Genomic DNA, 13,101 nt, shown 5'->3' on the forward strand with positions numbered 1-13,101 from the left:
ATACAAATATGCTTAATAACATTTTTAAATTTTGTATAACATTTTGGATCCAACAAATACACTGAGGTTAAAAAAAAATCATAAAAGACATAATTTATGAAATGTACTTTAAGTAATCCAACTGAAGTTTTACTACTTGTCCCTACCAGAAGTAGACCTGTTTACAAAACAGTGAGCTCCTTTGAGCTGAGAAGCCCTTTGCAAATTTCTGACCGAAATATAAAAGATGGAGAAACTTTAATTCCCCCTGTGTAATTACAATTCACTATTATAGTGCGTTCCTCCAATGGAAACTCAGTAACAAGGTTGTTTTTATGGAATTCTGTCTTCCTCATAGAATCAAGAAGATTCTATGAGATGTGTAACAAACTCTTATGTTAAAGAAAGAATAATCACATTAACAAGCCACTAATCTGATCTAGATTATTAGGAGGTCCTAGATACCTACATTATCCCTTTGTTGTTTCTTAGAAAGTGAGGATGTTTTAAAGATGTAGCAATAAGCAGAAATCCAAGCAGTAGAGACTGGTGATGTTTAAAAATTGTGGCGGGAATCTTTCACCTCCCACCCCTCTCCCCCCCCTACCCTCCCCCCCCACCTCGTAACTCATGTCGTTCAACATTCGAATACCCACCTTAAGTACAATCTCACGTCAATCTACTAACTCAGTTAGACTACACACACATTTAATGCAATGCTCGAATCTAACCTGTGATTTCGTACAAACGGTCTCATTGAATTACTTAATTATTCCCTGCCATAACTAGCAACACTGCAACAACTGCGCCTATCCTCTTTGTCAGGCTATTTCCTGTTAATTCTACCTGGTTGAATTTTGAATATTGTTTTATTCATTGGTTTTTAGTTGACCAACTTGAATAAATGTTGAGTAACTACCTTGCCATGACAGTTTATCAGTTAGTTAGCTTACTCACTTACTCTGTTTTGAAGCTTAATTATTGTGTCATCTACTGTATTGTATACATTCCATGAAAGTCTTTATTGTGAAACTCAATTTTTGTGTATTCTACTGTAATGTATCCAATATTTGGTAATGCATTCTGTGACACATTTTACTGTTCTATATTTAAATTGCAAAAAAATAAAAATCTTAAATATAAAAAAAAAAAAAAAATTGTGGCGCACTAGACTCTATCTCTGAAATTGACATCATCTCCCTAACTTGGTGGACGCGGCTCATTTAACCCCATATACTCAACCCCTGACCCCAAAAGAGTTCATACCCTGTTCAACACCATAGAATGATAGACATATGTATTTTAGAAACAATGACCACTATAAAAAGGTCAGGATCCACTTAATGATTCTGTTACCCAATGACAGCCAAATGAATTAGGACAATGTAGAAGCCTGTCTCCTCCTGGATTTTATGGCAGAGTACAAAGCAAATGTGTAAAGTCAGAAATGCTTTTACAGCAGACTATAACATGTCCAAGGGGTCTATATCCAGATAATAGGGCATTTAAAAATAAATAAATACCACAAAGTATTTATATAGGCATCGATTTAATATTAGTGGGTAAGCTTTTAAAAAGATTTAATATTTTTGGATAAACTCTTAAAATTATGTTGTCAAATTATTTGCATACTAAAATAAATATCAATATACAAAAAACAATCTAATAACAAAATGTAAAAAAAATATTTATTATTAAATCATTTTAAAAGTTTATCCAAAAATATTAAATAATTTGAAAAGCTTATCCAGCAATATTAAATTGAGGTCATAATTGGTAGTGATGTCTAAAACGGTTCACTGGCGAATAGTTCCTGGCGAAAATAGCATGTTCACGTTCGCCACCGCAGGCGAACACATGCGATGTTCGGTCCGCCCCCTATTCTTTATCATTGAGTAAACTTTGACCCTGTACCTCACAGTCAGCAGACACATTCCAGCCAATCAGCAGCACACCCTCCCTAGCAGACCCTCCCACCTACTGGACAGCATCCATTTTAGATTTATTCGGAAGCTGCAACCATTTTATTTTATTTTTTCAATTTTTTTTTTTCAGTGCATATAAATGTTACAAGCAGATACTCCCCCCAGACACTCTGTATTACTGCAGATACTCCCCCCAGACACTCTGTGTTACTGCAGATACTCCCTCCAGACACTCTGTGTTACTGCAGATACTCCCTCCAGACACCCTGTGTTACTGCAGATACTCCCTCCAGACACTCTGTATTACTGCAGATACTCCCTCCAGACACTCTATATTACTGCAGATACGCCCTTCAGACACTCTGTATTACTGCAGATACTCCCTCCATACACTCTGTGTTACTGCAGATACTCCCTCCAGACACCCTGTGTTACTGCAGATACTCCCACCAGACACCCTGTGTTACTGCAGATACTCCCACCAGACACCCTGTGTTACTGCAGATACTCCCTCCAGACACTCTGTGTTACTGCAGATACTCCCTCCAGACACCCTGTGTTACTGCAGATACTCCCTCCAGACACCCTGTGTTACTGCAGATACTCCCTCCAGACACTCTGTGTTACTGCAGATACTCCCTCCAGACACCCTGTGTTACTGCAGATACTCCCTTCAGACACCCTGTGTTACTGCAGATACTCCCTTCAGACACTCTGTGTTACTGCAGATACTCCCTCCAGAAACCCTGTGTTACTGCAGATACTCCCTTCAGACACTCTGTGTTACTGCAGATACTACCTCCAGACACTCTGTGTTACTGCAGATACTCCCACCAGACACCCTGTGTTACTGCAGATACTCCCTCCAGCAGGGCCGGTGCAAGGATTTTTGACTACACAGGCGAAGATGAATTTTGCCGCCCCCCCCCCCCCCCCCCCCCCACAAACACGAATAAGATGTATCTTTAGCGGTGTCTCATATCCAGCCTTTTGAAATCCCCATGTAGTGTATTGTACCCCCCTAGTGTGTCTTACACCCCCTTGTATGTCTCTTACAACCCCCATGTGTATCTCCTTCTCCCCCCCCCAGCCCCTTTGTGTGTCTTTCTTTCCCACAGCCCTTTTCTGTGGGTCTCTCCCCTCAGCCTGTTTTTTTGTGTGTCCCTCTTCCCCTCAGGCTCCTTTGTGTAACTTTTCCCTCCCAAGCCATATAGACATAGATATATAGCTACACACACACATACAGGCACATAGTCACAGAAATATGCAGGCACACAATCAAACAAACACAGCCATACAGGCACACAGTCATACAATCAACACATACAGGTACACAGACATTCAGTCATACAGACACACACACAGAGACATGCAGACACTGGCATATAGATGAATAAAGACACATTTATACAAACACAGACATACAGAGACATGAAGATGCAGGCATACAGAGACATACAGAACAAGGCATACAGATACATACAGGCATGCAGAGACATACTTACACAGGCATGCAGGGACATATATACACAGACAGTCACACAAAGATATACAGAACAAGGCATACAGAGACATATGGATACAGTCATACAGAGACATACAGACACAGGCATACAGTGACATTCAGAAACACACGGACACAGTCATATAGAGACATACAGACACAGACATACATACACTTTCTTACACAGACAGACATAGTCATACAGAGACATGCAGACAGGTATACAGAGCAGGGGCAGATCCAGATATGGGCAGCAATTGGGGGAGAGGGGCTGTAGTGGGGGTAAGGACTGTAGTAAGGGAATAGGGGCTGTACTGGAGTTATGGGGTGTAAAAGGGAGTGGAAGGGATATGAAGTAAGGGAGTTAGAGGCTGTAGAAGGGAGTATAGGGGCTGTGGTGGGAGCAAAGGAGCAATGTGGTTGGAAACGGGCAGTATGGTGGGAAACAGGGGCAGTAGAGGGGGACACAGGGGCAGTATGGTGTGGGCACAGGCTGTAACGAGGGACACTGAGGCAATAAAGTGGTGTCACAGGGACAGTATGGTAGGGGGTAAATGGGAAGTAGAGGGGGGACAGGGGCTGTTGAGGCGGGTAGAGGAAGTAGAGGGGGGAGACAGGGGCAGTAGAGGCGTGTGAAAGGGGGGCAGAGGCAGGGGCTGTAGAGGGAAATAGAGGGATAAAGAGGGGGCACAAAAGCAATAGAGGGGGGCATGGGCAGTATAGTGGGGACAGGTGCTGTAGAGGGGGGTGCATGGGCAGTATGGTGGGGCAGAGGCTTTAGAGGGAAAGAGGGGCTGTAGAGGGAAATAGAGGAGCTGTAGAGGGGCAGTATGGTGGGGCAGGGGTTATGGAGGGAAATAGAGGTGCTGTAGAGTGGCACAGGGGGCAGTAGAGGAGGACAGGGTCAGTATGGTGGGGGCAGGGGCTATAGAGGTGCTGTAGAGGGCCACATGGGGCAGTATGGTGGGGCAGGGGCTATAGAGGGACGTAGAGGGGACATGGGCAGTATGGTGGGGCAGGGTCTATAGAGGGAAATAGAAGTGCTGGAGAGGGGCACATGGGGCAGTAGAGTGGGGGCAGAGGCTATAGAGGGGCTGTTAAGGGGCAGGGGTAGTATGGTGGGGCAGGGGCTATAGAGGGGCTGTTAAGGGGCAGGGGTAGTATGGTGGGGCAGAGGCTGTAGAGGGGGCAGGGGTAGTATGGTGGGGCAGGGGCTATAGAGGGACATAGAGGGGTGGGGGCTATAGATGGGCTGTAAAGGGGGCTGTAGAGGGGCGGGGGCAGGGGCAGTATGGTGGGGCAGGGGCTATAGAGGGGCATAGAGGGGTGGGGGCTATAGAGGGGCTGTAAAGGGGGCAGTATGGTGGGGCAGGGGCTAAAGAAGGAAATAGAAGTGCTGTAGAGGGGCACATGGGGCAGTAGAGGGGGCAGGGGCACTATGGTGGGGCAGGGGCTATTGAGGGGCTGTAAAGGGGGCAGGGGTAGTATGGTGGGGAAGTTTGGAGGGGCAGGGGCTGTAGAGGGGGCAGGGGCAGTATGGTGGGGGCAGGGGCTATAGAGGTGGCAGGGGTAGTATGGTGGGGGCAGGGGCTATAGAGGTGGCAGGGGAGTATGGTGGGGCAGGGGGAGTATGGTGGGGGCAGGGGGAGTATGGTGGGGCAGGGGCAGTATGGTGGGGGCAGGGGCAGTATGGTGGGGGCAGGGGCAGTATGGTGGGGGCAGGGGCAGTATGGTGGGGACAGGGGCAGTATGGTGGGCAGGGGCAGTATGGTGGGGGCAGGGGCAGTATGGTGGGGGCAGGGGCAGTATGGGGGGGCAGGGGCAGTATGGGGGGGCAGTATGATGGGGGTAGGGAGAGTATGGTGGGGGTAGGGAGAGTATGGTGGGGTAGGGAGAGTATGGTGGGGGCAGGGGGAGTATGGTGGGGGCAGGGGGAGTATGGTGGGGGCAGGGGGACTATAGTGGGGGTAGGGGGACTATAGTGGGGGCAGGGGTAGTGTAGTGGGGCAGGGGCTGTAAAGGGGGCAGTATGGTGGGGGCAGGGGCTATAGAGGGAAATAGAAGTGCTGTAGAGGGGCAAATGGGGCTGTAGAGGGGCAAATGGGGCAGTAGAGGGGGCAGGGGCACTATGGTGGGGAAGGGGCTATAGATGGGGCTGTAAAGGGGGCAGGGGTAGTATGGTGGGGCAGGGGCCATAGAGGTGGCAGGAGTAGTATGGTGGGGGTGGGGGCAGGGGCTATAGTGGGGGCAGGGGCCGTATAGTGGGGGCAGGGGGAGTATGGTGGGGGCAGGGGGAGTATGGTGGGGGCAGGGGGAGTATGGTGGGGGCAGGGGCTGTATGGTGGGGGCAGGGGGAGTATGGTGGGGGCAGGGGGAGTATGGTGGGGGCAGGGGCCGTATGGTGGGGGCAGGGGCCGTATGGTGGGGGCAGGGGCCGTATGGCGGGGGCAGGGGCCGTATGGTGGGGGCAGGGGCCGTATAGTGGGGGCAGGGGGAGTATGGTGGGGGCAGGAGGAGTATGGTGGGGGCAGAGGCTATAGAGGGGCTGTTAAGGGGCAGGGGTAGTATGGTGGGGGCAGGGGGAGTATGGTGGGGGCAGGGGCTGTAGAAAGGGGCTGAAAAAAAAAACGTTTTGATTAAAAAAAAAAAAAAAAAAGTTCTTCCCCAACCCTTCCCCTCCCAGAAGCTTACCTTGGTCCAGGGAGGGAGAACCTTACAACTGGTGGTCGGCTGGGAGGCTGGAGCTGCAGTCAGGACCGCTGGGGAGTCTGGGAGCAGTAGAAGTCCCGCCCCCTTCTGACATCATCAGAGGAGGACGGCTGACTTCACTGCCCTGCTCCTGCTGTGTGCTGGCTGCAGGGAGAGAGGTGAGATTACAAATCCGAGTCTCCAGCCAGAGGCAGGAGATTCGGATTTTTGCGCCCCCCCTCCTCTGGCGCCCTAAGGCGGCCGCCTGTGCCGCCTTATGGACGCGCCGGCCCTGCCCTCCAGACACTCTGTGTTACTGCAGATACTCCCTGCAGACACCCTGTGTTACTGCAGATACTCCCTTCAGACACTCTGTGTTACTGCAGATACTCCCTCCAGTAGGTCCCCCCTACATAGGGTCACTTGGCAGATATGGATTGACACCTGTCCTCAGGGACCCTGATACACATTGGGGGGGGACCTACTGTCCTCCCCCCGCCCCCACCCCTGTGTGGTGGGTGGGGGTCATAAAAATAATGAGGGGGGGACCTACTGTCCTCCCCCCGGCCCCCACCCCTGCACGGTGGTTGGGGGCCATAAATTACAATGGGGGAGGACCTACTGTCCTGCCCCCACCCCTGCGCGGTGGGTGGGGGCCATAAAAATAATGAGGGGGGGGACCTACTGTCCTCCTGCCCGGCCCCCACCCCTGTGCGGTGGGTGGGGGCCATAAATCACAATGGGGGGAGGATCTACTGTCCTCCCCCCGCCCCCACCCCTGCGTGGTGGGTTGGGGCCATAAAAATAATGAGGGGGCACCTTCTTTTTTCTAAAATCGTCTTTTTTCAGCCCCAAAAAAGGCCAAATAAAAAGCCATAAGAACCGACTCAATTTAAAAAAAAAAAAATGAGCGCAAAAAAAAATAATCCATCTTCACCCATGGAGGTCTCCGCACAGGCTGAGCTCTGCAGGGCGGGAGAAGGCTTATAAAGCCTTGCCACGCCCTGCAATTAGGCTAAGAACACTCTGATTGGCTGGTTTAAGCCAATCAGAGTGCTCTTTGTCATTTTACACCCTGTGTTACTGCAGATACTCTCTCCAGACACCCTGTGTTACTGCAGATACTCCCTCCAGACACTCTGTATTACTGCAGATACTCCCCCCAGACACTGACACAGAGCAGAATAGGGACTGTTCCCCCTACATAGGGTCACTTGGCAGATATGGATTGACACCTATCTAAGGATCCCTGATACACACTGACACAGAGAAGAATAGGGACTGTTCCCCATACATAGGGTCACTTGGCAGATATGGATTGACACCTATCCTAAGGATCCCTGATACACACTGACACAGAGCAGAATAGGGACTATTCCTCCTACATAGGGTCACTTGGCAGATATGGATTGACACCTATCCTAAGGATCCCTGATACACACTGACACAGAGCAGAATAGGGATTGTTCCCCCTACATAGGGTCACTTGGCAGATATGGATTGACACATATCCTAAGGATCCCTGATACACACTGACACAGAGCAGAATAGGGACTGTTCCCCCTACATAGGGTCACTTGGCAGATATGGATTGACACCTATCCTAAGGATCCCTGATACACACTGACACAGAGCAGAATAGGGACTGTTCCCCCTACATAGGGTCACTTGGCAGATATGGATTGACACCTATCCTAAGGATCCCTGATACACACTGACACAGAGCAGAATGGGGACTGTTCCCCCTACATAGGGTCACTTGGCAGATATGGATTGACACCTGTCCTCAGGGACCGTGATACACATTGGGGGGGGACCTACTGTCCTCCCCCCGCCCCCACCCCTGCGCGGTGGGTGGGGGCCATAAAAATAATGAGGGGGGGGACCTACTGTCCTCCTGCCCGGCCCCCACCCCTGTGCGGTGGGTGGGGGCCATAAATCACAATGGGGGGAGGACCTACTGTCCTCCCCCCGCCCCCACCCCTGCGTGGTGGGTTGGGGCCATAAAAATAATGAGGGGGCACCTTCTTTTTTCTAAAATCGTCTTTTTTCAGCCCCAAAAAAGGCCAAATAAAAAGCCATAAGAACCGACTCAAAAAAAACGAGCGCAAAAAAAAAAATCCATCTTCACCCATGGAGGGCTCCGCACAGGCTGAGCTCTGCAGGGCGGGGGAAGGCATATAAAGCCTTGCCACGCCCTGCAATTAGGCTAAGAACACTCTGATTGGCTGGTTTAAGCCAATCAGAGTGCTCTTTGTCATTTTACACAGCATGGGGAAATTCCAAAGAACTTTCCCACGCTGTGTAAAATGACACAGAGCACTCTGATTGGTTAGATTCCAAGCCCACCAATCACAGTGCTTTGTGTCATTTTACACAGCGTGGGAAAGTTCTTTGGAATTTTCCCACGCTGTGTAAAATGACAAAGAGAACTCTGATTGGTGGGCTTGGAATCTAACCAATCAGAGTGTTCTGTGTCATTTTACACAGCGTGGGAAAGTTCTTTGGAATTTTCCCACGCTGTGTCAAATGACAAAGAGCACTCTGATTGGTGGGCTTGGAATCTAACCAATCAGAGTGCTCTGTGTCATTTTACACAGCATGGGGAAATTCCAAAGAACTTTCCCACGCTGTGTAAAATGACACAGAACACTCTGATTGGTTAGATTCCAAGCCCACCAATCAGAGTGCTCTTTGTCATTTTACACAGCGTGGGAAAATTCCAAAGAACTTTCCCACGCTGTGTAAAATGACACAGAACACTGTGATTGAATGGCTTGAAATCCATCCAATCACAGTGCTCTGTATCATTTTACACAGCGTGGGAAAGTTATTTGGAATTTTCCCACGCTGTGTAAAATGACAAAGAGCACTCTGATTGGCTTAAACCAGCCAATCAGAGTGTTCTTAGCCTAATTGTAGCCAAAGTTGTATTCCTGGCACTATCGCTTCCCCTACCTCCCCCTACCTCACGTCTGTGACAGTGCCTGGCACCCAGACCGAGTACCCCTGCCAATTGCTGATTCCTAGTAATCCTTGAGTACCATAAGCACCGCACTGGACACCATAACTACCATAAACCCTCAAACCACCTCAACTTGGTTGGGGTCTCACTGTCCTCCACCCACCCTGGACTCAAGACCAGGATCCAACTACCAGTGGGTAGACCTCTCCTAGTCCAGAGAGCAAAGCAGGATAGTTCTTACAAGAGCTAGTGATTATAATCCCAGGGAGTATAAGGAGAATAGCAATCCCCAGAGTGTGAATATAGCTCCCATATATATAATCCCCCAAAAATGAGCCTAGACTTCATGAAGGGATAAGACATTCTGTTTAATGGTGAGAGACACACAGCCTTTTATGTCAGTCCCCATGCAAGGGGTTTCCTCAAACATATTCCAGGGGCATTCCCCACTAGACCTGAGAGTAGACTACAGTCAAAACATACAGCAAAAACATACACATGATTACATTGGCTTGAGTCAGGAACTATACTAAACTCAATTATCTCCAGGCACAGACAACATGCATTTTTAAAAAAAAAACAAAAATACCTTTAAACACACAAAACCCCACAAACGTTACATCGCCCCGATCTGGGTGACAAACTTATCCAAAAATCACCCAGGTTTGTTCTGTCAGGATTACAAGTTGATCCAGCATGCAGTACTGTGTCACACCTAGGACTAAGGATAACGTATAACCGGACCTTAGAATGGCTGGACTTAACGTCTCCAAGAATGGTCAAAATACTTGCCGAGGTAAGGGACACAGAATCAGACACAAAGATGAGGGAAAGCCAAAAGTCACGGAAACGAGATATCAGGGGAGTCAAAACAAAGTCAAAGTCAAATACCAGAAAATCAAGATCAGGAACACACTCTCAGATAACCATAAGCATGAAACCACGACAGGTCAATGAGCAGGAGGAGAGTTGGGTTTAAATACCCCTCCTCTGGATCCGATCGGCTGTAACCGGCCTTTGACCCCAAAGGCAATTACCAGGTTTCCATGTGCATGATTGCTGCTCAGCACAAACCCTCCTGTGGATTTGATTCGCCATGACTGGCCTTTGACCCCAAAAGTAATTACCAGGTTTCCATGTGCATGATTGCTGCTCGGCACAACTTTTCGTGTCAGGACGGTAATGTTGCTCGGCACAACTCTTCCTGTCAGGACAGTAAATGCCATTAACCACATTTTTATGTGCGGGTCAATAAGTGACAGCTTCAGGGATTCGTGAATTTCCTGGAAGTCATAATTTGACCGACCGCACGCCTGGTCCAATACCCAAAACAGTTCCAGAGAATCAGGGCTTGCGGTTGGTCTAGTTCGGTAGTTTAAAAACCGAACAAACTACCGAACATAGTCAATGTTCTTACCCTGGAGCTAGTTCACCTTGTTCGTGGGAACATTTCCACTGAACAGTACCCTTCTAAGTTGTGTAGAATCGAATGCAGGTGATCCTGGAAGTCCAGCGGTGTTCGGGTGTTTCAGTGTCCGAAAACAGTTCCATGAACTCGACAACCAAACACCACTGCCTGCATTCACGGGAACAAGATGGCCACCACCTCGTGGTCGTTCATGCGAACAGCAGTCACCCAGACGAACACTTAGAACACTGCGGTGGAAAGTGTTACAAAGTAGCAATTAGGCTTAACAAGCTCCCTGGTGGTCTCTGGTTTGTGCGCCTGTTCGGTTCCCAAACCAAATATAAAATTCCACGAACCAAGTCTGTTCACATAGTTTTTAAAGGGCCCATAGTGTTTTGTCAGGAGGCTGGCAAGCAGGTCCCTCCAAGAACCCATGACGAAATTTAAACATTGCAGTTTCTATGGAAAAGAAACACTGCACCCAGACCACTTCAATGAGCTGAAGTGGTCTGGGTGCCTACAAATTCCCTTTAAGACCAACTGATCACCTTTTTTCACATTGATACCCTCCAAGTTTATGAAGTTAGATTATATTTTTTCTGAATATGTCATAAATTATTTTACAAATTATGACCTGGCATGATGAATAGGCTTCCTAAACTGACCTTGAGTGTGCAACAGTTCTTACCACTTGATCACGACTAAAGCGGCTCTGTCAACGTCTGTGCATTTCATAAAAATACATTATTTAAAGATGCTACATAACAAATTAAAAACGACTTTCTCTTGTGAGCCAAGCTTCATTTACAGACAAATGTTGGTAATTCTGCCATGAACTTCTATCATTTCCTGGCAGCTATTGCTAGCAACTGCTGTGTGGAAAAAAACTTATTCTTGCACATTAGGGTGCCCTGCAGAATCCTTAATTGACCTCTAAGCTTTAGTCTTGTGTATGTGTGAGAACACAGCACTGACAAAATAAGAAAGTTGATGGTGTCCAGGAGAGAGACATTTAGGTAAGTGTGTCTTCCTTTGGCTTCTTCCTCCAGCCATTCAAATATTCCCAAAAGAGACTGAGTTGTTTAAAGAAGAACAGCTTTAGAGCAGTGTGCTCCACCACTTGATCTAATTCTTGAATATAAACAAGTTGAAAGAAAATAAAAATACAAATAAACTAGTAAAGTTAATGATTTTTTGAGGTTCAAGTCTTACCTGTTTAAATTGCAAAACGACACAGATGGGAATTCAATATTTTCAACGTATTGCACTGTTACTGAAGTGGTTGTGGGCCAGCTGTAAAAATTTATAAATCGCATGCAAACTTGCCAAAAGGCCACGATGATGAAAACTGTAACAACGGACACCCATGCAATCTTACGGATTGTGCTTTTTACTCCGGAATTACCGTTGTTTACAAGATTATGGACGCCATGAAATGAAGTTGTAAGGGCAAAATCATGATGATATTTCTTCTGCTCATCCTTTGATGGAACAGCATGTGCTCTAAGGTAGTCTTTTATTTTACACCAAAGTGCTGCATCAGAGAAATGAAAGAAAATGAATACATTTATATTTCTATAAGTTCAGATAAATATAGAAATATTATTAGAGGACATTATGAATCAGAAGCATAAAAGGCAGCAAATAAAGTAAAACATTTCATTTGCACACTATGGGTTATCTTTTAAAATGTGCCTTTTATTCTATGAAATGCTCCAATAATGGTACATTTCTGGACAAAAAATTACATTAGCAATTGCCTAGTGATCAGTGAAAAAGGTCTTCAGTTCTACTTCTAAAATCATAGGAATGTAAAATTCAATGTCAGCAACATGACTATTGGCTAGCACAATGTCTTATTCAGTTATAGTGAACTCTGGTGTGCTGACAAAATACAATTTTCCACACAGGTGAGAGTGAATGGACCAACATTTAAAAATGTAAGTTTCTAAAGTCAGTGACAACCCCTCACTGCTTCCTTGAATGATATTCTCTTGTTTTTACATGTAATCAATAATGGGCACTTATACTGGACCTTCTCCAATGCAAACATGTATAGCAGTGAGAGACTCCTCACCTATTGACACTGACCTCATGGTCGCCATAGCAGTTTTCCTGAGACACATTGACCCAATCTAAGCTGATCAGCACTCAGGTGGTGGTTACAATAAAATGGCTTGTACCGGTATTTACATACCGTATATGTATTTCATGTTTTATGGATGGTGTATTTCAGCCAGGACATGAGGATGTCTGCTTCTCCCTGGCCATATATTATGAATTTGGAACTGGGTATTTCAAATAACAGGGTTATTAACTAAAGTGAGAATTAAAAGTGAATTCCAAAGTTAATTTCAAATTTAGGGCTTGACTCAGTTATCTGATCCTGAACCCATTCCAATATAATAGCAGTCTGCAATGATTGATACAGGACAAGCAGCTTTACTTAATGTATGGGAGAACAGACATTATTTATTTGCTTTCCTTACAAATACTCATAAGTAGGGTGTTTGCTCATGTTGTATTTTTTTGCCATACCAAATAAATGTGACAAATTGTCTTTATATGCTAATATTTCAGAGTCAATCAGAAATATAGTATAATCTCAACATTTTACTGTAATACTGTGAAA

At 46.7% G+C, this 13,101-nt stretch overlaps 1 protein-coding gene across 1 annotated transcript in view; it reads right to left on the minus strand.

The window, feature by feature from the left end:
- Positions 1 to 12,565, minus strand: part of ASIC5 (acid sensing ion channel subunit family member 5) — a 34,282-nt gene extending 21,717 nt beyond the window's left edge. Inside the window, exons 1-2 of the mRNA XM_063425822.1 lie at positions 12,561 to 12,565; positions 11,848 to 12,044 (exon numbers count right to left, since the gene is read on the minus strand). Coding sequence (XP_063281892.1) covers positions 11,848 to 12,044; positions 12,561 to 12,565 — 202 coding nt within the window. The remainder of the gene's footprint in view (positions 1 to 11,847; positions 12,045 to 12,560) is intronic.
- Between the last annotated feature and the right edge of the window lie 536 nt (positions 12,566 to 13,101).

This window comes from Pelobates fuscus, chromosome 6 (assembly GCF_036172605.1).
Source record: "Pelobates fuscus isolate aPelFus1 chromosome 6, aPelFus1.pri, whole genome shotgun sequence".
In the NCBI taxonomy this organism is placed as follows: Eukaryota; Metazoa; Chordata; class Amphibia; order Anura; family Pelobatidae; genus Pelobates; species Pelobates fuscus.